We start from the raw sequence: 26,763 nt of genomic DNA, 5'->3' as shown, positions 1-26,763 counted from the left end.
CTGTATGGGATTTGACTCATCTATTACTGACTCTATTCAATAAAACTTCCAATGTCAAATATAAATAATTTGGGTTTCTGTATTTGAAACATCATTGCGCGAGCAAACACTGAGTTATGTGCGAAGAAATGTGGTTGAGCAAGCAGAGGATGGGTCCCGTGAGTGCACAGGCCAGTCAAGAGTGAAATTTAAACTTGAGAGCTTGCAAGTGTGACTTTAAGCAAGCAAAACATAATTTGCACAGATCAACCCCCCCCAATAAATATTAAACAGTACGTATAGATAGAACTGTAAGCAAAGAAACGTGATTAAAATGTATAAAAAAGTTTTTGGGATGCTTTAATTGTCCACCAGCAATAGTCACTTGTCAATGTCATGTTTTCGCTCTCAATTTCTCAAATTGCTCTCTCTTGTGTCTTGGCAACTTTGGGTTTGTATTTCTGGCTGGTGGGGGGCAAGGTTAACAACGGGTGCGTGTCTAGAAACCTTAGATTGGTCACTGGAGTGATGGATGAACTAACAAATTCATGCCATTGGCCAGTCAAGTGTTGTGATTGGCTATTACGAGCATTCTGCTTGCAATGCATTGCAGAGCCGTCTGTTTGGAAACCCAGCAGCATGATAACCAAATGAATTGGGAAATAAAACCTAATAGGTATACTATACCTTGAGTGGAATCTACTTGCTAAAGTTAGCTAGCTAATTACTTGTTAGCCAGCAATGTTCGCCTGTAAAACGAAAAGCAGAGTCAGTTCTAGCGAACACCGTAAACCGAGTCCCCTAATTAAAGGCAGGATCGAATATGTAGGACTCACACACACAGCACATGGGGATTTTGAATTCAGGGATAATCTGCTACGTGCTACAGTTTATCCAGTACATAGCCAATCCCAAATAATAATTGTAAACAGACATATGATAAACCAGCTAAACTCAGGTTAACGTGTCACAATCAGCTTTATTCGCCATATACATTTGCATGTTTTGACTCTGAAATGGTGCTGCCACAATAAACAGAATATACAGACGATAAACAGAATATACAGACAAAGGGTTCGTAGTGTACATACTGTATGTGGGTCTGGAAATTCTGCATTTACAGTGCATTCGGAAAGTATTCAGACCCTTTGACTTTTTTCACATTTTGTTAAGTTACAGCCTTAATCTAAAATTGATAAAATATTTTTTCCCCTCAATCTTCACACACTACCCCATAGTGATAAGGTGAAAACAGGTTTAGAATTTTTTGCAAATTTGTACAAATTAAAAAACAGAAACCTTATTTACATAAGTATTCAGACCTTTTGCTATGAGACTTGAAATTGAGCTCAGATGCATCATGTTTCCATTGATCATCTTTGAATTATTTCTACAACTTGATTGAAGTTCACTTGTGGTAAATTCAATTGATTGGACATGATTTGGAAAGGCACACACCTGTCTATATAAGGTACCACAGTTGACAGTGCACTTCAGAGCAAAAGCCAAACTAGGACGTCGAAGGAGTTGTCTTTAGAGCTCCATATTTTTTGAATTTCCCAATGATGGAGACCATTGTGCTCTTGGAAACGTTCAACAATCTAGAAACAGTTTTATTCTCTTCCCCAGATATATGCCTCATCACAATTCTTTATCTGAGATCTACAGACAGTTCCTTGGACTTCATGGTATAGTGTTTGCTCTGACTTGCACTGCCAACTGTGGAACATGTCCAAACAATTGAATTGGCCACAGATGGACTCCAATCAAGTTGCAGTGACTTCTCAAGGATGATCAAAGGAAATTGAATGCACCTGATCTCAATTTGGAGTTTGTAGCAAAGAGGTGTGAATACTTATGTAAATTAGATTATTCTGTATTTCATTTTCAATAAATTAGCAACATTTCTAAAAACATTATTTTTTGTCATTATGGGTTATTGTGTGTAGATGGGTGAGGAAAAACATATTTAATCAATTTTGAATTCAGGACGTAAAACAACAAAATGTGGACTAAGTCAATGGGTATGAATACTTTCTGAAGGCACTGTACACAGTCAGGTCCATCATTATTGGCATCCTTGGTAAAGATGAGCAAAAAATACTCTGTATGCTAAAAATTTTCAATATTATTTTATACTAATGCAATTGCTTTGAGAAAAAGATTTTGTAATCAAAAACATTATTGCCACCCCTGTGACCAATACTCTTGCAACCTCCCCTTGCGAGGATAACGACACTGAGCCTTTTCTTTCATGAGATTGGATAAGACGTTGGGAAGGATCTTAGACCATTCCGCCATACAGAAGCTTACCAGATCTTTGATATCCTTTGTCTGCTCTTATGTACTGCCGCCTTCAATTCAAACCACGTGTATTCAATGGTGTTCTAGTCCAGAGACTGAGATGGCCATTGCAAAATGTTTATTTTTGTGGTGAATTAACCATTTCTTTGTGGATTTTGGTTAGTGCTTGGGGTTATTGTTTTGCTTGAAGACCCACCTGCGGCCTAGTGTCAGCCTCCTGGTAGAGGCAAAAAGGTTTTTGGCAAAAATGTCCTTGGTACTTGTTAAAGTTCATGATGCTGTGGACCTTAACAAGCGCTCCAGGACCAGTGGAAGGAAAATAGCCCCATAACATCAAAGTTCCACAACCATATTTTATCATAGATATGAGGTACTTTTCTGCATGTGCTTCTGTTTTTAATGCTGAACTCAACAGTGGGGTGTGTGTGGCCAAAGAAATCTTGTTTCATGTCATCTGACCATAACACAGCCTGGAGTTCTGTTTGATAAACAGCATTGGCACTTGGATTGGAACCGGTGCTATGGTCAGATGACATGAAAAAGAGCTTGCACACCAGTGGTAGATTTGGTATTGAAAGCAGAAGGCCATCAGTCTGCCAACTTGAAACCCATTTAAAACCTGTGGTTTGAATTGAAGAGGTCAGTCCTTAACAGCAGACGAAGGATATCAAGGATCTGTGAAGACTCTGTATTAGGATCCCTCCCAACGTGTACTTCAATCTCATAAAACATTATAGAAAAAGTATCGGCGTCATTATCCTTGCAAGCGGTGCCAGTAATGAACTTTTACATTTTTTATTTTGTTTTACTTGTTGAACAAAATCTCTTTCTCCGAGCAATTGTATTAGCATAAGATAATATTATTTCCCATTTTTTTGGGGAGCATACAGTATAGCTCAGTATTGTTATTATTTATTTTATTCAGTCTTTTTTACTAATCTTTGTCAATGGTGCCAATAATTCTGGACCTGACTGTATTTCTGTCTCTCTCTCGCAGTGTGTGGTGTTTTTCAGTAGGTTTTAGTGCAGCACTTAGTTGTGTGTCCCCCCCCCCCCTCCCCATGTGCTTCTGCTTATAATGCAGCCAGCCAGCTGTGGCTCTGTGACTGAGAGCTACATACACACACACAAGGACCTGCTGCTGCTCTACTGTCCTTACTGACAGAGAGAGAAAGTGGTGAAGATATCTTGCCCTGAGTGTACTGTTTTACGTGCCTCTTATGAATGCACCTACCTGACTCTCCTCTCGTTGTCTTATGTATGTGTCTTCAGGATCCTGGCCACGGTGGGCTCAGACTTTGACCTGAGGACTCTGCGAGCGGTGAGAGTACTGAGACCACTCAAACTGGTGTCTGGCATCCCCAGTAAGTCACTGACATCAACAACAGGTTACTTAGTGTGCACCATAACATTACTGTAGCGATAATAAAATATGGAAGATCTGTATACAGATCGTACATTTTTAAAAGCACAAACACAAACTGACTTATTAAGTATGACATGTCTACATATGGCACCTCTCTCTCCCTTCCCCCTCCATCTCTCTTCCTTCCCAATCCATCTCTCCACAGGTCTTCAGGTGGTATTGAAGTCTATCATGAAGGCCATGGTGCCTCTGCTCCAGATAGGCATGCTGCTCTTCTTCGCCATACTCATGTTTGCCATCATCGGAGTGGAGTTCTACATGGGCAAGTTCCACTCCACCTGCTTCACTGTCGACACTGGTGAGTGCTAAATGGATTACACACACATACTGCACACAGTACTGTACACAGTAGTAGTATACACACACACACACACACACACACACACACACACACACACACACACACACACACACACACACACACACACAGTAGGTTATGGAAACACAACACACGGTACCAAGTTTTAGGCCTCCCTTACTTGTCTACATTTTGATAGCCTTTTATAGCCAGATTTCGATAGATCACTTCTCAAGGTTGGATAAATATGTGTCTCTCAGTAAGGAGTTGATGGAGCTGAAATAGATAGATATTCTCCCACTGGAGTCAGTGTGTTGATGTGGAGGTGAAAATGGATCTGATAGAAAACAGTTCCTGTATGCATACTTTATGCCATCAGTGTCAGTGTAGGGTGTGAGTTGATCATAGTGTTGACGGCTCTACCAGCTGGAAGTTGTGTGTGTGTGTGTGTGTGTTTGACCCTCTGTGTGGTGGTGTGAGAGGTCTTGACAGCCTGCTAATGTAAGTGTGTGTGTGTACATGTGAGTTATTTTAGTAAAGAACAGTGGGGTAACAAATCAGCTCAAGGCACTGGTAACATCTCCCCAGCTGCACGCTGCTGTGTGTGTGTGATTCATCAGCAGGTGTGCACTGAGTGCATGTTGGTGTGTGTGTACCATATTTTAAGCTCACTTAATCTGCCAGTGTGTTTGTTTTACTGTATGTGTTGTAATTACAGTAACTCACTCTCTCCCTCCCCCTCTCCCCTGTGTCCGCCCCCACCCCGCCTTACCTTCCCCTCCTCCCTCCCTCACCCCATCTCTCCCTGTTCTTTTTCTATCCCTCTCTCCCTACCACTCCCCCTCCCACTCTCCCCTCTCTCTCCCTTCTTTCTCTTCTCCCCCCATCCAGGTGAGCGAGCAGCAGCTTTCCCCTGTGGTACGGAGGCCCCAGCCAGGATGTGTCCTAATAGTACAGAGTGTACAGAGTACTGGATCGGCCCCAACTACGGCATCACCAACTTTGACAACATCCTGTTTGCCGTGCTCACCGTCTTCCAGTGCATCACCATGGAGGGATGGGTGGACATCCTCTACAATGTAAGACCTCTGTCTTTCATTATTTCGTTCTCTCTCGCCATCTCTCTCTCTTTTACGCTTTCTCCAAGAACAATGTCACCTATATAGGGTTACAGAATTCAGTCAACTCTCCCAAAATTCTCAGGTTTTTCAGAAATCCTGGTTGGAGAATTCTGGATTTCCTGCCTGATTCTGTGAATGTTTCAACCAGGTTTTCTGGAAAACTGGCACACTTGGGAAAGATACTGGAATTTTGCAACCCTACACACTCTTTACTTTTCCACTTATTGTAAACTAAGATCTGACACATCCCACACTTTCCTTCTCTCTCACGGTTTCTCTCCCTATATTCTATTGGGTATGTAGTGAGTGCATGTCTGTGTATAGAAAGAATGGAGAGAAAGAGCGCTACTAGAGGTTTATTTGACTGAGTAGCAAACGTGAGAATGCTAATCATTGACTACAGCTCAGCGTTCAACACCATAGTGTCCTCAAACTTCATCACTAAGACCTCTGCAACTCGGTCCTGTTCTTCCTGATGGGCCGCCCCCAGGTGGTAAGGGTAGGTAACAACACATCTGCCACGCTGATCCTCAACACGGGGGCGCTTCGGGTGCATGCTCAGTCTCCTCCTGTACTCCCTGTTCACCTATGACTGCATGGCCAAGCACGACTCCCAACAACATTAAGTTTGCCGACGACACAACAGTGGTAGGCCTGATCACCGACAACGAGGAGACAGCCTATAGGGAGGAGATCAGAGACCTGGCAGTGTGGTGCCAGGCTAACAACCTCTCCCTCAATGTGATCAAGACAAAGGAGATGATTGTGGACTACAGGAAAAGGCGGACCGAGCACGCCCCCATTCTCATCGACGGGGCTGTAGTGGAGCAGGTTGAGATCTTCAAGTTCCTTGGTGTCCACATCAACAACAAACTAACATAATCCAAGCACATCAAGACAGTTGTGAAGAGGGCACGACAACACCTATTCCCCCTCAGTAGAATGAAAAGATTTGGCATGGGCCCTCAGATCCTCAAAAAGTTCTACAGCTGCACCATCGAGAGCATACTGACTGGTTGCATCACCGCCTGGTATGGCAACTGCTTGGCCTCCGACCGCAAGGCACTACAAAGGGTAGTTTGTATGGCCCAGTACATCATTGGGGCCAAGCTTCCTGCCATCCAGGACCTCTATACCAGGCGGTGTTAGATGAAGGCCCTAAAAATTGTCAAAGACTCCAGCCACCCTAGTCATACACTGTTCTTTCTGCTACCGCACGGCAAGCAGTACCGGAGGGCAAAGTCTAAGTCCAAGAGGCTTCTTTACAGCTTCTACCCCCAAGCCATAAGACTCCTGAACAGCTAATCAAATGGCTACCGGGACCCCCCCCCCCCCATTTTTACACTGCTACTACTCTGTTTATTATCTATGCATAGTTACTTTACCTCTACCTACATGTACATATTACCTAAATTACCTCGACTAACCTGTGCCCCTGCACATTCACTCTGACTTCAGTTTATTTTAGTCAACACTTATTTTTCTTCAAACTGCATTGTTGGTTAAGGGCTTGTAAGTAAGCGTTTCACTCTAAGGTCTACACCTGTTGTATTCGGCACATATGACAAATAACATTTGATTTGAACAGAACTGAGGATCTGGAGGTAGCGTACGTGTCTGCCGTGCTGCTGTGTGTATGTGCACAGAATGACACACACACACACACACACACACACACACACACACACACACACACACACACACACACACACACACACACACACACACACACAGCAGCGTGCAGCTGGGGAGATGTTACCAGTGCCTTGAGCTGATTTGTTACCCCACTGTTCTTTACTAAAATAACTCACATGTACACACACACACACTTACATTAGCAGGCTGTCAAGACCTCTCACACCACCACCACACAGAGGGTCAAACACACACACACACAACTTCCAGCTGGTAGAGCCGTCAACACTATGATCAACTCACACCCTACACTGACACTGATGGCATAAAGTATACATACAGGAACTGTTTTCTATCAGATCCATTTTCACCTCCACATCAACACACTGACTCCAGTGGGAGAATATCTATCTATTTCAGCTCCATCAACTCCTTACTGAGAGACACATATTTATCCAACCTTGAGAAGTGATCTATCGAAATCTGGCTATAAAAGGCTATCAAAATGTAGACAAGTAAGGGAGGCCTAAAACTTGGTACCGTGTGTTGTGTTTCCATTACGTACGTGTGTGTTTAAATTAGAGAGTTTAATAGTCACATGTACAGGGTTGCAGATGTAATTATAGGGTACAGTGAAAATTCCAACCAACAATGCAGGACAAAGTGACATATAAAAATAGATAATAATAGTAATATATATTAAGGGGTGTTGGAGCAGCAGGAGAGGAGGGGATGGGGGGTAGGAATACCAGGGGAGTAGGAAGGGGGCGAGCAGGTATCTGACTAGTTTTAGCTTTTCAGCATGATAAAATGTCCATTTTAGTTGGGGGCAGTGTAAAAATGTCCGTTGAGGAGGTGGTGGGTAGGAAGTCCAAGTGGGCAGCGGGGGAGCAGGTAGCTGACTAGTGGTGGCTCTGGGGGTAAAAACTATAGGCCAGTCTTGCAGTTTTTGTCATGATGCTCCTATACTGCCTGCGTCTGAGTGATAGAAACGTGAAGCACAGGCCATGGCTCAGGTGGCTGGGGTCCCTGATTATCCTCTTGGCCTTCCTGCGACACCTGGTGTTGTAGGTGTCCTGGAGGTCAGCCAGTGTGCACCCAAAGGTGTGTTCAGTTTGAATGAAGAGCAGCTGGTATGTGAGAACCAGGACTAGCAGACAGTTTGAATAAAGACCAGCTGGTATGTGAGAACAAGGACTAGCAGACAGCAGTTTAGATTACTCCCTGCTGGGTTCTGGAGCCTAGTGTGGATTCTGGCTTCCTCCTTTTCCCCCCAAATCCTGCCACCTTGTCTTTAGGTAGGCTGAGCTGCCAGCAACGTGGCAGGATAGCAGCATTTGCAACTGCTACAACTTCCAACACCTCTCCCTCTTCTCTCTATCCTCCTTTTTTCCCTCCTCTTTATAAAACCTCTCATGTTGCCTGCTGTCTCGTTATGCTAGCAAGCTCCTCTCCTGTGTGGCTACATGCTGCTTGGAACAGACTCACTGGGCTTTTAGTGCACCTGTCACACTCTATCCCTTTGTCTCTCTCCCCATTATTTCTCTTCTCTTTCTCTGTTTCCGTCTCTACCTCTCATCTTCTCTTCCTCCCTCTCTCTATTTCTCTCACCTTTTTCCCGATCTTTCTATTTCTCTCTCCCCTCTCTGTCTCTCTCTCTGTTATGCCCCCTGCTGTGTTCCTGGCAAGGCTGCTTTCACACAGGGTGAGGAGTGTTCCCTCTAAGTAGGACAGACCGTTTTCACAAGGCCTCATGGAACTCGTAAACATACTGTTTGCCTTTCTCCTATCAGATCAATCCTGTTGGCCCGTCCTCCTCGACTCTGATTAAGTGGATTGAACTGGTACATGTGTACACACAAACACACGCATGTGTACACACGCACGCATGTGTACACACGCACGCATGTGTACACACGCACGCATGTGTACACACGCACGCATGTGTACACACGCACGCATGTGTACACACGCACACACGTGTACACACGCACACACACACACACACACACACACACACACACACACACACACACACACACACACACACACACACACGTACGTGTCCTGGAGATATTTTCTTGGAAGTGATGCGTTTGTGAACACATGACAATTGTAAAGCGGGCCTCATAAGAGCTATGGGATGGTTTTGACACCTTGCTTATGTCATGCTCACACATTCAGCCTGGGCCTCTGAGTCACTTCCAGTAATATTTGCACATCACGCTAAAGGCACTGTGAGGAGACTGTATGTATGTGTGTGTGTGCGCACATGCCAGTGTGTTTGTGTGTGTGTACTTAGCACAGATGCAGGGGAAGGAACAATACAGTAGCATAATGAAATAAGATCACAAGCCCCTCTCCATTCTGTACATTGCGTGTTCCCCTTACCCAGCTTTAACCTTGTGGATTGATGGACTGTCTCCTCTCCACAGCCCCAAGGGAATGCTGGGATACTCATTAATGGTGCGGTGAGCGCTAATCTGCCCCTCCCTCCTCCCCTTGTCTCTCCTCTGCCCCAATCCTTTGCTCTCAGAGGAAGCTGATGTTCTGGAATGGAGTGTCTCTGTGCTATCCTGTTCCCAGAGGAGATGATAAGGAAGTGACTTGGCCCAGGCCAGGACAACAGTACATTAATATCACTACACATTAGCACTATCAGCTGAGCAAATATATCTCCAATCGAGTCATTATAGCATCAGAGTGGATGGAAGGATGTCACCAAGCAGAGAGAGAGGTTTCTTGCCCTCTGTGGGTGAGTGAGACACTCCCAGAGGAGAGGGCAGTAGTGCGAGCACACGATCTTGATGTTTTAATCATGGGAAAATACTCCAATTGAAGAATGATAGGATCTTATGCTAATTTTGATAATGTTGTCATCCATCTCGGTGAGAGAGTGTAGGCTGACTGGGAGGCAACTTCCCAGTGTCATCTTAGTCTAGAAGCCACACACAGAGAGAGGATGAACAGAATAGAAATGGTCTGTGTCCCAAATGGTCCATAGGGTAGTGCACTATGTAGGGAGTAGGATGCCATTAAGGACACAAGCATGGGCTATCATGGAACATTGTGGGGCTATATTGCTGAGGGATACATATTAAACTGTTCAACTACTCACGGAGGGTAAATGGATTGAAAATTACAGAATCACACACTATAACTTTGTGGGGCTCCTGAGTGGCACAGCGGTCTAAGGCACTGCATCTCAGTGCTAGAGGTGTCACTACAGTCCCTGGTTCAATTCTAGGCTGTATTTCAACCAGCCGTAATTGGGAGTCCCATAGGGCGGCGCACAATTGGCCCAACGTTGTGGCCGGGGTGGCCAAATAAGTATTTGTTCTTAATTGACTTGCCAAGATAAATATAGGTTAAATAAAAAAAAGTTTAACAAAAAAAATAACTCTCATTTGCTCTCTATCGTTCAGTGTCTCGTTCTCTCTCTCTCTCTCACCACGTTTCTATCCACTGTTTTTATGCGAGTAAAGTCATACCATATAAAATAAAAAATCACAACAACTGTGATGGAATTGTTCGTTCGACATGGTGGATCTTTTTGTGTCGGTAAAGTGAATTGTGTGAAAAATGGCGGTGGACTCAATTATGTGCAAATATTGATATAATTACCATCATATCGAAGTAAACTTGGAGTCACGCGATGTTATGGTGTGTTGTCCTTCCACTACAACTCGCAAAACCATGCAGCTTATTAGGCTACAGATGAAATAAGTTATGATGACAGTGCACACTATGAGCTTGATGTTGCTTTCCAAAAAAATATGGAGAGTCTTATTCTGGGGACATGATGATCAATGCTTGACTGCTGTTTGACAAATTAAAAATATTCTCACTTATCCATAACAATCTCATCATGTAGAATGTGAGCTGTTGTTGGATAAGGAAACACATTGAACTTTAGGTTTTTATTCAGTACATGAAAACTTAAGCTAAAAAATATTTGTTTTGTGCACTGTCATCACACAGATTTTTATCCGCAACAAGCCGGTTTGGTGGAAAATGCACATATTTATGTGGATTTTGGAAAATGTGTGTGAAAATCTGTCGCCGATTGAATGGAAACTTAGCTTCTGTTTCTCTCTGTATATTTCTTTCTGTTTCTTGCTGACTGCTACTGGGATTGGAGCAGCAATGTGCCCTGATTAAAAGTTGTGCACTATACAGGGTTAATTGGGTGCCATTTGGGATGCTGTCAGGCTAGCTAGATGCTACTGTTAGATCCTAGTGAGCAGGGTGGTTCCAAACTTTAATCATGTGGCAATTTTTATTTCGTGCTTGTTGATTTTATTTCTCTCCTGTTCTCTCTCTCTTTCTAAGCAACCTAATGACTTCTGGCTAATTAGAACAATCTATAATCACCTCTGCTGTGAAATGTTTTGCTTTATGCCCCCCATAATTCTCCTTGGCACAGCAGTCACCCTGACCACATGGAAAGACTACTGAACAAAAGCCTCTCTCACTCTGTATAGAAGGCTTTATCTCCCTTCAACTGATGGGAACTTTGTCTCAATGTAGTGTGATCTAGCGTTGGATAAAAGCCTCTGGTAAAAGTAAGTAGCCTTGTCAGAATGAGCCAGAATAGTGTAGGAATCTCCTGTTTCTGTAGCGTGAGGCAGCTTGATGGACTCCCCCTGGACAGGTTCATAGTCTGTCGCAGGGTCTTACCCACAATTCATTTCCTTAATGCTGAGTGCCAAGCAGAGAGACATCAGGTCCCATTTGTACAGTTTTAGGTAGAACTCGACTGGGGAATCAAACCCACATCCTTCCAATCTCAGGGCAGACAATCTAACAAGGCCACTGAGTTGGTGGTCAATGGCATTTTGTAGCAAAACTGTAATTGGGTTAACCTTTTACTGCAGTGGGTTAAATCAGGGTCACACAGAGTTTCATGGTAGTCTTAATCAAATTTAATTTGAAGCAAAATTATACACCTCACACACATGGTTATTTTAAATGTTAAGTTTGCATCACAATATTATACTTTATATACATCACAGAAGACTGAAATATAGCAAATCTCCTAGTGTGTTTATTGAGCTGTACACTGACGTGACTGTTCAGAGATGTACAGTTGGTCAGTGTCCAAAAATCAACAAAAAATAACACATTTTGAAACTTCTTTATTTCATGCATATAACTTATCAAATAGCGTTTTTATGACCAAATTCACCTTCTTTAGTGAAGACAATGTTTTCATGAGTGTTTGAGATTAGGTCCCTGAATGGTCAAAAACCTCTTCAAATAGAAGTGTTTAGCACAAAATGTTTATTCACAAAATATCTTACAGGTAGGGCCTCTCACTGTCTCTCATCATGTCTCAATTCAAAGGGCTTTATTGGCATGGGAAACATATGTTTACATTGCCAAAGCAAGTGAAATAGATAGTAAACCAAAGTGAATTAAAAAAATAAACAGTAAACATTACACTCACAAACATTCAAAAGGAATAGAGGCATTTCAAATATATTATGGCTTTATGCAGTGTTGTAACAATGTGCAAATGTGATCAACCACCTTGATTCGTTCTTATGTAGCGAAAATGTGTATTTTTTTTTTTTACATTGGATAAAAGCAAAGACACAGAGCTACAAAATGGTATATCATACACTGCATTTTGTAAGATTAAGACAAAGTGGTAAAAGTAGTAGCCTACAATAAGGAACAATTCCAGGTAAACAGAAAGTGTCCAGATAGAAGTCATTTATAAATATTAGATAACGCTCACAAAGCCACATGGGTCTAAATTGATGGGTCATGTGAAGGAAATGCCCTAACCCCCAGCCACATCTAGCTCAGTGGATGGGTCTCTACAGGAAGTGAAAACGGTACAGCCAAATGGTTACTTGCATAGTAGCAATGTCGGAAATAGAGTCAATATAAATAAAATATACAGTATGTACAAGAACAATATCAGTGATAGACGAGGTAGTTGTATGCATACAATCAGGGGTAAAGTGGCTGAGCAGTGGGATAAAAATGAATAGTAGCAGCAACGTACGGCGTGTGTGTTAGTAGAGAGTCATGTGAACAGAGGCACTGAAGATAGTGCTGATGACTGGTCCGTCCAAACCACGCATGAACAAGGGAATCTATATTCAGAGAGCCTGTTTGACTTTGGTGAAGGGCATGTGATGGCCATAGCCTCTTCGTCGTAAAACTCCCCTATCTCCTCAAAAATATACGTTTATCTAGCTGTGTCCAGTCCAGGTGATGCTTGTACAGGCAGACCATCGATGGGAGGAAGGATGTCAGTGTTGCGCAGCAGCTGATACCTGGTACCGACTGAGTCCGAACGCTCCTTGGCGACAACAACACCAGGCTCCAGAACATCGAAGCTGTAAAACAGGAAATAACAAAAAAAGATAGAAGCTATTACGACCTTGCGCAATATCAATTCACCTTCCATGTTTAGATAAGAGGAATAACCTCCTATAATGCAATTAAAATTATATTCACCCGACGTGCTGGTATTGCTTGATCTATGGCAGCGGCCTGAAGTACAGAGTCAGGTGTTGTTACCAGCCATATTTTTCCACCAGCACCGTACCATCCTCCAATCCAACCAGCTGTGGGATGTTGACCCCTGTCACAGTGCTGTGTTTCACAACACCAGCAATCCCAGACAAAGTGTTCACTCTGGTCTTTCTGATGCGCTGCTTGTAGATGCCGAAGCACCAGTCAGGGGCAAACTTGGTGTGGCCTGTGATCAGGATAGGGTCAGAATCAGCCAAGACTCTGAAAAAAAATTGTCCCCATGTGCAGTTTGCAAACCGTAGTCTGGCTTTTTTATGTCAGTTTTGGAGCAGTGGCTTCTTCCTTGATGAGCGGCCTTTAAGGTTATGTTGATATAGGACTCGCTTTTACTGTGGATATAGATACTTTTGTATCAGTTTCCTCCAGCATCTTCACAAGGTCCTTTGCTGTTGTTCTGGGATTGATTTGCACCTTTCGCACCAAACTATGTTCATCTCTAGGAAACAGAACGCGTCTCCTTCCTGAGCGGTATGACGGCTGCGTGGTCCCATGGTGTTTATACTTGCTTACTATTGTTTGTACAGATGAACGTGGTACCTTCAGGCATTTGGAAATTGCTCCCAAGGATGAACCAGACTTGTGGAGGGCTACAATTTTTTTTCTGAGGTCTTGGCTGATTTCTTTAGATTTTCCCATGATGTCAAGCAATGAGGCACTGAGTTTGAAGGTGGGCCTTGAAATACATCCACAGGTACACCTCCAATTGACTCAAATTTTGTCAATTAGACTATCAGAAGCTTCTAAAGCCATGACATCATTTTCTGGAATTTTCCAAGCTGTTTAAAGGCACAGTCGACTTAGTGTATGTAAACTTCTGACCCACTGGAGTTTTGATACAGTGAAATAATCTGTCTGTAAACAATTGTTGGAAAAATTACTTGCATCATGCACAAAGTAGATGTCCTAACCGACTTGCCAAAACTATAGTTTGTTAACAAGAAATGTGTGTAGTGGTTGAAAAACGAGTTATAATGACTCCAACCTAAGTGAATGTAAACTTCCGACTTCAACTGTAGGTGTCAGGGAGACTGGGGAATAGTGGGCAGCTGGTGATTTATGACATTGTGTTGGAGGGGAGAGAGGCAGATAAAGATCTCAACTGGTGATTTGGCTGGCTGGGGCCCATTTGCCACAGAAACACTGTATTTTCAGCGGTAGTTTTGAAATAATGTTAATTATGAAAAATATAACTTTCCACACATGAAGCTACTAAAGGGAACTTTTGGTCATTGACTGCAGGGAAAGGTTTAGTAGTGTGACTATGTGGTCATGGCTATCTAAATGTTTATAGTGGTGGATTGCCTGTGTGGCCCTCTTGTGGTCATAGTGCCCCCTATAATGTGTCATTTGTCTAGTCACAGTAGTCTTTGGGGTCTTACTGTAGTTTCACAGTCACAGTAGTGGTTGTGGACCTAGTTTCAATGTCACAGTAGCCCTTGTGGTCGTAGTTTCACCGTCACAGTAGTCTGAGTGGTACTAGTTTCACAGTCACAGCAATGGTTGTGCTCAGTGTTACCCATGTCTCTCACCTCATTAGAGCCATCTGAGTCACTGTAGGCTGGGCTCACCTTGACCCCGTTTCCATGGTATCCTGTACTGTCACAACGATCACATCGCTCATTAAACACTTAAAAATAGACGGAGAGTGAGGAGGGGCAGGCGGACGGCGCGGAGTGAGAGGGGCTACGTTGAGACTAGTATAATCTGTGTTTGTCTGTTGTCAGTGAATCATCCCGTTTTGGTTGTAGCTTGTTGGATCGGCAGTAAAACATGAGGGGAGTGGAAGAGACTGGGCTCACGTCTCTGTGTGTGTGTGTCTTTACTGAGACAGACGGCTGGCTACACATTCCAGAGGCATGCGTAAGCTCTATGTGCAGGGAGACGGAGAGAAAGTGAAAAAGAGAGAAGGACAAATGGAGAGGCAAGGACAGTGAGTGTGTAAATGAGATACATAGGGCTGATAGAGAGATATTGAGAGACATAGTTTCTTCCTGTTTTACACCGTAATAATATTCCAGTGTTCATCTCATGACCAAAACCAAGATGATAACCAGAGAGTAGTGCACTTAACATCACCTAGAACCGTAAAGAAAATGCTTTCCTTTTCAGAATTCTCTCAAGGCCATTGTTCCTTGTGTTTCCCCCATTGTTCCAACCAGTTTGTACCTCGCTCTCCCTGTGTCTGCACTCTTAAAGGAGCTCCAAAACTGATTCTGAGTGCCTATAGTACACTACTTTTGACCATGGCCCATATGGCTCTGTTATGCACTATATAGAGAGAATGAAGTGCCATTTGGGATGCAGCCCCAGTGTAATCTTTTACCATGTGTCTAGCACGGTGGCCTTTTTGGAGCTCTACAGATCTGCTGGTGTGTGTGTTTATCTCTCCCATCATTGTGCCTCTACAGCACTTTTCCTCCTCCAGGAATGCAACCCTGTGGAATCTTCGAGGGGTAGGAATGGGTTTGGGCTTGAATCTGTTTCCCTGTGCACTGTCAGAGCCAATCTCTCAACCTCATAACTAGCTACCAAGTTTTATTAAAGTGCTGTGGTTGCAGGTTCACCTGGATCTAAAGCCTATTCTTGTGGGGTGTTTCTAAAGGCCACCAAGTGCTAACAATCTAAATAATGTGTGTGGAATGCTTGATAGTGCATACGATGTAAACAGAGAGGTCTACTTTCTCTGGGATCTGATTATTGACTGGTTTTCATCAAGCTGTCCAATCAAGAGGAAGCTTCTTACTGTATCCAGTGCCTGTAATCTGGTTCAGGTTATTAATCAACCTACTAGGGTGTTGACAAACACTACAGAAACAAGATCATCCATGTGTATTGATCACATTTCTACTAATACTGTAGAACTTTGTTCTAAAGCTGTATCCGTGCAGTGATCACAGTATAGCTATATCCAGGAAAGCCAAAGTTCCAAAAGCTGGGCCTAAAATGGTGAATAAAAGATCATACAAAAGATTTTGCTGTGACTTATGTGGACAATGTAAAAAAATATTTGTTGGTCTGATGTGGTTAATAAGGAGCATCTAGACACTGCACTTGATGAGTTTGTGAAATTGATTCTTCCAATTATTAATAAACATGCACCTGTTAAGAAACTGACTGTTAGAACTGTTAATGGATTGATGAGGAATTTAAAAACTGTTTGAAAGAGATGGGGCAAAAGGAGTGGCTAAGTCTGGCTGTACAGCTGACTCGCTGACTTACTGCAAATTGAGAAATTATGTGACTAAACTCCATAAAAAGAAGAAACTGTATTTTGAAGCCAAGATTAATGATAAAAAGAATTCATAATAAAACAAATAATGCAAGAACAGCATTGTACATTTTAATTTTGTAAAGATAGTGTGGTAGAGGTGAAAAATGTATTGTTATTGATCAATAATAACTAAACCTCCTGACATTGACAACTTAGATGGAAAGCTACTGCGGATGGTAGCTGACTCTATAGCCACTCCTATCTGTCACAATTTTTTTTTCTTCTCTAAGTCTAGAGGAAGGTGCTTTTTCCTTAGGCCTGGAGGAAAACCAAAGTAATTCCTCCTTTACTGGTTCTAACAGTCAATTAATCAAGCAATCAAATGTGTTTAAAAAGCCCTTTTTACATCAGCAGATGTCACAAAGTGCTATACAGAAACCCAGCCTAAAACCCCTAACAGCAAGCAATGCAGATGTAGAAGCACGGTGGCTAGGAAAAACTCCCTAGAAAGGGAGGAAACTAAGAAGAAACCCAGAGAGAAACCAGGCTATGATGGGTGGCCAGTCCTCTTCTGGCTGTGCTGGTTGGAGTTTATAAGAGTACATGGCCATTTAAGACCAGATTGTTCTTCAAGATGTTCAAACGGTCATAGATGACCAGCAGGGTCAAATAATAACCAGTGGTTGTAGAAGGTGCAACAGCTCAGTACCTCGGGAGGAAATGTCAGTTGGCTTTTCATAGCCGACCATTCAGAGGTCGAGACAGCAAGTGCCGTTCATCTTCGCACCCCTGGGCCAGACTACACTCAATCATAGGACCTACTGAAGAGATGATTCTAAAGTATTGACTTAAAGGTCTAGACCGAGTCTGCGTTTCTCACATGGATAGGCAGACCATTCCATAAAAATGGAGTTCTCAAGGAGAAAAGCCTGCCTCCAGCTGTTTGCTTAGAAATTCTAGGGACAATAAGGAGGCCTGCGTCTTGTGACCGTAGCGTACATGTAGGTGTGTACGGCAGGACCAAATCGGAGAGATAGGTAGGAGCAAGCCCATGTAATGCTCTGTAGGTTAGCAGTAAAATTTAGAATTCAACCCTTACCTTAACAGAAAGCCAATGTAGAGAGGCTAGCACTGGAGTAATATGATACAATTTTGGGGTTCTAGTCAGGATTCTGGCAGCCATGTTTAGCACTAACTGAAGTGTATTTAGTACTTTATCCGGGTAACCTGGAGAGTAGAGCATTGCAGTAGTCTAATCTTAAAGTGACAAAAGCATGGATTAGCTTTTCTGCATAATTTTTAGACAAAAGTTCTGATTTTTGCAATGTTACTAAGATGGAATAAAGCTGTCCTCTAAATATTCTTGATATATTAGTCAAAAGAGAGATCAGGGTCCAGAGTAACGCTGAGGTCCCTCACAGTTTTATTTGAGACGACTGTACAACCATCAAGATTCATTTTCAGATCCAACAGCAGATCTCTTTGTTTCTGCGGACCTAGAACTAGCCTCTCTGTTTTGTCCGAGTTTAAAAGTAAAACATTTTCCGCCATCCACTTCCTTATGTCTGAAACACAGGCTTCCAGGGTAGGTCATTTTGGGGATTCACCATGTTTATTCGAAATGTACAGCTGTGTGTTGTCCGCATAGCAGTGAAATAACATTCTGTTTCCGAATGACATTCACAAGAGGTTGAATATATAGTGAAAACAATAGTGGTCCTAAAACGGACCTTGAGGTACACCAAAACTTACAATTGACTTGTCAGAGGACAAACCATCCACAGAGACGAACAGATCTTTCCGACAGACAAGATCTTAACCAGGCAAGAACCTGTCCGTGTAGACCAATTAGGGTTTCTAATCTCTCCAAAAGAATGTGGTGATTGATGGTGTCAAAAGCACTAAGGTCTAGGAGGACAAGGACCGATGCAGAGCCTTGGTCTGACACCATTAAAAGGTAATTTACCACCTTCACGAGTACAGTCTCAGTGCTATGATATGGTCTAAAACCAGACTGAAGCGTTTCAAATATATTATTTGTCTTCAGGGAAAATAAATTGTGAAGTGTCTATTTCTCAAACTAGACACTCTAATGTACTTGTCCTCTTGCTCAGTTGTGCACCGGGGCCTCCCACTCCTCTTTCTATTCTTATTAGAGTCAGTTTGTGGGGTTCTGTGAAGGGAGTAGTACACAGCGTTGTATGAGATCTTCAGTTTCTTGGCAATTTCTCGAATGGAATAGCATTAATTTCTCAGAACAAGAATAGACTGACGAGTTTCAGAAGAAAGGTATTTTGAGACATTTTGGCCATTTTGAGCCTGTAATCAAACCCACAAATGTTGATGCTCAGATACTCAACTAGTCTAAAGGGCAGTTTTATTGCTTCTTTAATCAGGACAACAGTTTTCTGCTGTGCTAACATAATTGCAAAAGGATTTTCTAATGATCAATTAGACTTTTAAAATTATAAACTTGGATTAGCTAACACAATGTGCCGTTGGAACACAGGAGTGATTGTTGCTAATAATGGGCCTCTGTACACCTATGTAGATATTCCATAAAAATCTGCAGTTTCCAGCTACATATATATAAAATACAGTTGAAGTCGGAAGTTTACCAACTTAGGTTGGAGTCATTAACACTTGTTTTTCAACCACTCCACAAATTTCTTGTTAACAAACTATAGTTTTGGCAAGTCAGTTAGGACATCTACTTTGTGCATGACACAAGTAATTTTTCTAGCAATTGTTTATAGACAGATTATTTTACTTATAACTCACTGTATCACAATTCCAGTGGGTCAGAAGTTTACGTACAGTAAGTTGACTGTGCCTTTTAAACAGCTTGGAAAATTCCAGAAAATTATGTCATGGCTTTAGAAGCTTTTGATACGCTAATTAACTTAATTTGAGTCAATTGTAGGTGTACCTGTGGATGTATTTCAAGGCCTACCTTCAAACTCAGTGCCTCTTTGCTTGACATCATGGGAAAATCCAAATAAATCATCCAAGACCTCAGAATTTTTTAAAACAAATTGTACAAAATCTGTACAAATAAGTATAAACACCATGGGACCACGCTGCCGTCATACCGCTCAGGAAGGAGATGCGTTCTGTCTCCTAGAGATGAACGTACTTTGGTGCGAAAAGTGCAAATCAATCCCAGAACAACAGCAAAGGACCTTGTGAAGATGCTGGAGGAAACAGGTACAAAAGTATCTATATCCACAGTTAAAAGACTCCTATATCAACATAACAAGGAAGAAGCCACTGCTCCAAAACCGCCATAAAAAAGCCAGACTACGGTTTCCAACTGCACATGGGGACAAAGATTGTACTTTTTGGAGAAATGTCCTCCGGTCTGATGAAACAAAAATATAACTGTTTGGCCATAAATGACCATCGTTATGTTTGGAGGTAAAAGGGTTAGGCTTGCAAGCCGAAGAGCAGCATCATGTTGTGGGGATGCTTTGCTACAGGAGGGACTGGTGCACTTCACAAAATAGATGGCATCAAGAGGAAGGGAGATTATGTGGATATATTGAAGCAACATCTCAAGACATCAGTCAGGAAGTTAAAGCTTAGTCGCAAATGGGTATTCAAAATGGACAATGACCCCAAGCATACTTCCAAAGTTGGACAACAAAGTCAAGGTATTGGAGTGGCCATCACAAAGCCCTGATCTCAATTCTATAGAAAATTTGTGGGCAGAACTGAAAAACCGTGTGAGACCAAGGAGGCCTACCAACCTGACTCAGTTACACCAGCTCTGTGAGGAGGAATGGGCCAAAATTCACCCAACTTATTGTGGGAAGCTTTGGGAAGGCTACCTGAAACGTTTACCCAAATTTAAAGGCAATGCTACCAAATACGAATTGAGTGTATGTAAACTTCTGACCCACTGGGAATGTGATGAAAGAAATAAAAGCTGAAATAAATAATTCTCTCTACTATTATTCTGACATTTCACATTCTTTAAATAACGTGGTGATCCTAACTGCCCTTAGACAGGGAATTTTTACTAGGATTAAATGTCAGGAATTGTGAAAAACTGAGTTTACATGTATTTGGCTAATGTGTATATAAACTTCCAACATCAACTGTATACATACACACACACATACAGTACCATTCAAAAGTTTGGACACACCTACTCATTCAAGGGTTTTTCTTTATTTTGACTATTTAATAAATTGTAGAATAATAGTGAAGACATCAAAACTACTTTGAAGAATCTCAAATCTAAAATATATTTTGATTTGTTTAACACTTTTTTGGTTACTACATGATTCCATATGTGTTATTTCATAGTTTTTATGTTTTCACTCTTATTCTACAATGTAGAAAATAGTCAAAATAAAGAAAAACCCTTGAATGAATAGGGGGTGTCCAAACTTTTGACTGGTACTGTGTGTGTGTGCTATATACAGTGGGGAGAACAAGTATTTCATACACTGCCGATTTTGCAGGTTTTCCTACTTATAAATCATGTAGCGGTCTGTAATTTTTATCATAGGTACACTTCAACTGTGAGAGACGGAATCTAAAACAAAAATCCAGAAAATCACATTGTATGATTTTTAAGTAATTAATTTGCATTTTATTGCATGACCATAAGTATTTGATAGGAAAACCTATCAAACCTATTTGTATCAAATACTTCTTCTCCCCACTGTATATCCCAACCAGAAGCCATGGATTACAGGCAACATCCGCATCGAGCTAAAGGCTAGAGCTGCCGCTTTCAATGAATGGGACACTAATCTGGACACTTATAAGAAATCCCGCTATGCCCTCAGACGAACCATCAAACAAGCAAAGCGTCAATACAGGATTAAGATTTAATCGTACTACACTGGCTCTGACGCTCGTCAGATGTTTTTATTTATTTATTTTTTATTTCACCTTTATTTAACCAGGTAGGCCAGTTGAGAACAAGTTCTCATTTCCAACTGTAGATAAAGCTCGTTTGAAGATAAAGCAAAGCAGTGCAACAAAAACAACACGGAATTACACATGGGACAAACAAATGTACAATCAATAACACAATAGAAAAATCTGTATGCAGTGTGTGCAAATGAAGTAAGGAGGTAAGGCAATAAATAGGCCAATAGTGGCGAAGTAATTACTATTTAGCAATTTACACGAGTGATATATGTGCAGATGAGGATGTGCAAGTAGAAATACTGGTGTGCAAAAGAGCAGAAAAACAAAATATGGGGATGAGGTAGGTAGTTGGTTGGATGGGCTGTGTACAGCTGCAGCGATCGGTAAGCTGTTCTGATAGCTGACGCTTAAAGTTAATGAGGGAGATATGTCTCCAACTTCAATGATTTTTGCAATTCGTTCCAGTCATTGGCAGCAGATAACTGGAAGGAAAGGCGGCCAAAGTAGATGTTGGCTTTGGGGATGACCAGTGTAATATACCTACTGGAGCGCGTGCTACGGGCAGGTTTTGCTATGGTGACCAGTGAGCTGTGATAAGGCGGAGCTTTACCTAGCAAAGACTTAGATGACCTGGAGCCAGTTGGTTTAGCGACGAATTTGAGGGCCAGCCAACGAGAGCATACAGGTCGCAGTGGTGGGTAGTATATAGGGCTTTGGTGACGAAATGGATGGCTCTGTGATAGACTACATCCAATTTGCTGAGTAGAGTGTTGGAGGCTATTTTGTAAATTACATCGCCGAAGTCAAGGATCGGTAGGATAGTCAGTTTTACAAGGGTATGTTTGGCAGCATGAGTGAAGGAGGCTTTGTTGCAGAATAGGAAGCCGATTCTAGATTAACTTTGGATTGGAGATGCTCAATGTGAGTCTGGAAGGAGAGTTTACAGTCTAACCAGACACCTAGACACCTACTACTCCAGAGTAGTCATGCTAGTCGGGCGGGCGGGTGCGTGCAGCAACCGGTTCAAGAGCATGCATTTAGTTTTACTAGCATTTAAGAGCAGTTGGAGGCCACTTAAGGAGTGTTGTATGGCGCTGAAGCTCGTTTGGAGGTTTGTTTTTTATTTTATTTTTACCCCTTTTTTTCTCCCCAATTTCGTGGTATCCAATTGGTAGTATCTACAGTCTTGTCTCATCGCTGCAACTCCCGTACGGACTCGGGAGAGGCGAAGGTCGAGAGTCATGTGTCCTCCGAAACACAACCCAACCAAGCCGCACTGCTTCTTGACACAATGCACATCCAACCCGGAAGCCAGCCGCACCAATGTGTCGGAGGAAACACCGTACACCTGGGGACCTGGTCAGCGTACACTGCGCCCGGCCCGCCACAGGAGTCGCTAGTGCGCGATGAGACAAGGATATCCCTGCCGGCCAAACCCTCCCTAACCCGGACGGCGCTGGGCCAATTGTGCGCCACCCCATGGGCTTCCCGGTCACGGCCAGCTGCGACAGAGCCTGGGCTCGAACCCAGAATCGCTGGTGGCACAGCTAGCACTGCGATGCAGTGCCTTAGACCACTGCGTTTGGAGGTTTGTTAACATATTGTTCAAAAAAGGGCCAGAAGTATACAGAATGGTGTCATCTGCGTAGAGGTGGATCAGAGAATCACCTGCAGCAAGAGCGACATCATTGATATATACAAAGAAAAGAGTCTGCCTGAGAATTGAACCCTGTGGCACCCCCATAGAGACTGCCAGAGGTCCGGACAACAGGCCCTCCGATTTGACACACTGAACTATATCTGAGAAGTAGTTAGTGAACAAGGCGAGGCACTCATTAAAGAACCAAGGCTGTTGAGTATGAATACAGTTGCACAGTATTGTCTCTTATCGATGGCGGTTATGATATTGTTTAGGACCTTGAGCTTGGCTGAGGTGCACCCGTGACCAGCTCGGAAACCAGATTGCATAGCGGAGAAGGTACGGTGGGATTCGAAATGTTCGGTGATCTGTTTGTTCACTTGGCTTTCGAAGACTTTAGAAAGGCAGGGCAGGATGGATATAGGTCTGTAACAGTTTTGGTCTAGAGTGTCTCCCCTTTTGAAGAGGGGGATGACCGCGGTCCAATCTTTAAGAATCTCAGACGATACGAAAGAGAGGTTGAACAGACTAGTAATAGGGGTTGCAACAATGGTGGCGGATCGTTTTAGGAAGAAAGGGTCCAGATTGTCTAGCCCAGCTGATTTGTAGAGGTCCAGTTTTTTTTACCTCTTTCAGAACATCAGCTGTCTAGATTTGGGTGAAGGAGAAGTGGGGGGGGGCAGTTTCTGCGGGGGGTGCAGAGCTGTTGGCCGGGGTTGGGGTAGCCAGGTGGAAAGCGTGGCCAGCCGTAGAGAAATGCTTATTGAAATTCTCGATTATCGTGGATATATCAGTGGTGACAGTGTTTCCTAGTCTCAGTGCAATGGGCAGCTGGGAGGAGGTGCTCATATTCTCCATGGACTTTACTGTCAGAAAACCTTTTGGAATTAGTGCTGCAGGATGCAAATTTGTGTTTAAAAAAGCTAACCTTTTGCTTTCCTAACTGACTGTGTATATTGGTTCCTGACTTCCCTGAAAAGTTGCATATCGCGGGGACTATTCGAAGCTGGTGCAGTAGGCTACAGGGTGTTTTTGTTTTGTGCTGGTCAAGGGCTGTCAAGTCTGGCGTGAACCAAGGGCTATATCTGTTCTTAGTTCCACGTTTTTTGAATGGGGCATGCTTATTTAAGATGGTGAGGAAAGCACTTTTAAAGTATAAGCAGGCATCCTCTACTGACGGGATGAGGTCAATATCCTACCAGGATACCCGGGCCAGGTCGATTAGAAAGGCCTGCTCGCAGAAGTGTTTTAGGGATCGTTTGACAGTGATGATGGGTGGTCATTTGACCACGGACCCATTACGGACGCAGGCAATGATCGCTGAGATCCTGGTTGAAGACAGCAGAGGTGTATTTAGAGTGCAAGTTGGTCAGGATGATATCTATGAGGGTGCCAATGTTTACGGATATGGGGTTGTACCTGGCATGAAGTGCTTTGAAAGGCTGGTCATGGTTCACATCAATAGCATCCTCCCGGATACCCTAGATCCATTCTAATTCGCACACCTCCCCAACAGATCCACCGATGACGCAATCTCAACTGCACTCCACACTGCCCTTTCCCACCTGGACAAAAGAAACACCTATGTGAGGATCCTGTTCATTGACTACAGCTCAGTGTTCAACACCTTAGTTCCCACGAAGCTAATCACTAAGCTAAGGACCCTGGGACTAAACACATCCCTCTGTATCCTGGACTTCCTGATGGGCCGCCCCCAGGAGGTATTGGTAAGCAACAATACGTCTGCCACGCTGATCCTCAACACGGGGGCCCCTCAGGGGTGCGTGCTCAGTTCCCTCCTGTGTTCCCTGTTCACCCACGACTGCATGGCCAAAGACGACTCCAACACCATCATTATGTTTCCTGACGACAAAACAGTGGTAGGCCTAATCACCAACAACGATGATACAGCCTATAGGGAGGAGGTCAGAGACCTGGCAGTGTGGTGCCAGGACAACAACCTCTCCCTGAGCGTGACAAAGGAGCTGATCGTGGACTACAGGAAAGGTTCCGGGCCGATCAGGCCCCTATTAACATTGACGGGGCTGTAGTGGAACTGGTCGAGAGTTTCCTTGGTGTCCACATCACCAATGAACTATCATGGTCCAAACACACCAAGGCAGTCATTAATGAGGGCCCTACAACACCTTTTCCCCCTCAGGAGACTAAAAGGATTTGGCATGGATTCCCCAGATCCTCAAATTCTGCAGCTGCACCATCGAGAGCATCCTGATCGGTTTCATCACCGCCTGGTATGGCAACTGCTCGGCGTCCTACTGTAAGGTGCTACAGAGAGTAGCGCGTATGGCCCAGTACATCACTGAGGCCAAGCTTCCTGTCATCCAGGACCTATATAATAGGCGGTGTCAGAGGAAAGCCCTAAAAATTGTCAGAGACTCCAGTCACCCAAGTCATAGACTGTTCTCTCTGCTACCTCACTGCAAGCAGTACCGGAACGCCATTTCTAGGACCATAAGGCTCCTTAACAGCTTCTATCCCAAAGCCATAAGACTGCTGAACAATTAATTAAATAGCCACCGGACTATTTACCTTGACACCCCCCCCCCCCCTCCATTTGTTTTGTACCCTGCTGCTACTCACTATTTATTATCTATGCATAGTCACTTCTTCCCTACCTACATGTACAAATTATCTCGACTAACCTGTACCCTCGCACATTGACTCGGTACCTGTACCCCCTGTATATAGCATTATTGTTATTTTATTGTGTTAATTTTATAAAATAAAATTTTACTTTAAATTTATTTGGTAAATATTTTCTTAACTCTTCTTGAACTGCACTGTATGTTAAGAGCTTGCAAGTAAGCATTTCACCGTAAGGTCTACACTTGTTGTATTTGACCCTTGTGACAAATAAAGTTTGATTTGAACATGCGTGTCTGTATTTGTGCGCCTGTGTGTGTGTGTTTGCGCGCTTATGCACCTGTGTGTGTGTGTGTGTGTTCAAAAGCTTACTGAATCAGCTGCCCTGAACCCACCCATCAATTACACCCATCATGTGGCAGCGCTCCGACACGAGCGTCTGCACAATGTCACCATGCTTCATAAAACCATCAGTCCCTGGGTCCATACTGTTAGCACACTGATTCTCTGGGATTAGGGGCTCATGTGGTAAACACACCCTCTGGCAGCCTGCTGCCCAGGAGAACTGATTCTGTATCAGATCTTCCATAACTCAATCCTACTCTTCACAATATGAGCACAGTGACCAAAACAGCCCTGGGCCAGTTAGGAACCAGATAAAAACACAAGTGGGGCCCAAAGCAGAGAGTGTACAGGGAGAGATGGAGAGTCCAATTATGGTGTGCTCAGCTAGTGGAATGGTGGGAGATACACTATATATACAAAGTATGTGGACACCCCTTCAAATTAGTGGCTTTGGCTATTTCAGCCAAACCTGTTGTTGACAGGTGTATAAAATCAAGCACACAGGAATGCAATCTCCATAGACAAACAGTGGCAATAGAATGGCCTTACAGAAGAGCTCAGTGACTTTCAACGTGGCACTGTCATAGGATGCCACCTATCCAACAAGTCAGTTCGTCACATTTCTGCCCTGCTCGAGCTTCTCAGGTCAACTGTAAGTGCTGTTATTGTGAAGTGGATGCAAGATGGCCGCCTCGCTTTGAGTCCTTAGGAAACTATGCATTATTTGGGTTTTTTCATGCATTGCGCTGACAGAGATAAACT

At 43.1% G+C, this 26,763-nt stretch overlaps 1 protein-coding gene across 7 annotated transcripts in view; it reads left to right on the top strand.

Moving 5' to 3' along the window:
* The window catches only part of cacna1bb (calcium channel, voltage-dependent, N type, alpha 1B subunit, b), a 224,881-nt gene that overhangs the window by 94,842 nt on the left and 103,276 nt on the right, over positions 1-26,763 (top strand). For all 7 annotated transcript variants that reach the window (XM_071350768.1, XM_071350763.1, XM_071350765.1 and 4 more), the window contains 3 exons: positions 3,556-3,647; positions 3,855-4,007; positions 4,899-5,086. In XM_071350768.1, the coding sequence (XP_071206869.1) occupies positions 3,556-3,647; positions 3,855-4,007; positions 4,899-5,086 (433 nt within the window). The remainder of the gene's footprint in view (positions 1-3,555; positions 3,648-3,854; positions 4,008-4,898; positions 5,087-26,763) is intronic.

This window comes from Salvelinus alpinus, chromosome 18, assembly GCF_045679555.1.
Source record: "Salvelinus alpinus chromosome 18, SLU_Salpinus.1, whole genome shotgun sequence".
Classification (NCBI taxonomy): Eukaryota; Metazoa; Chordata; class Actinopteri; order Salmoniformes; family Salmonidae; genus Salvelinus; species Salvelinus alpinus.
This window is presented reverse-complemented; position numbering and strand designations above follow the sequence as displayed.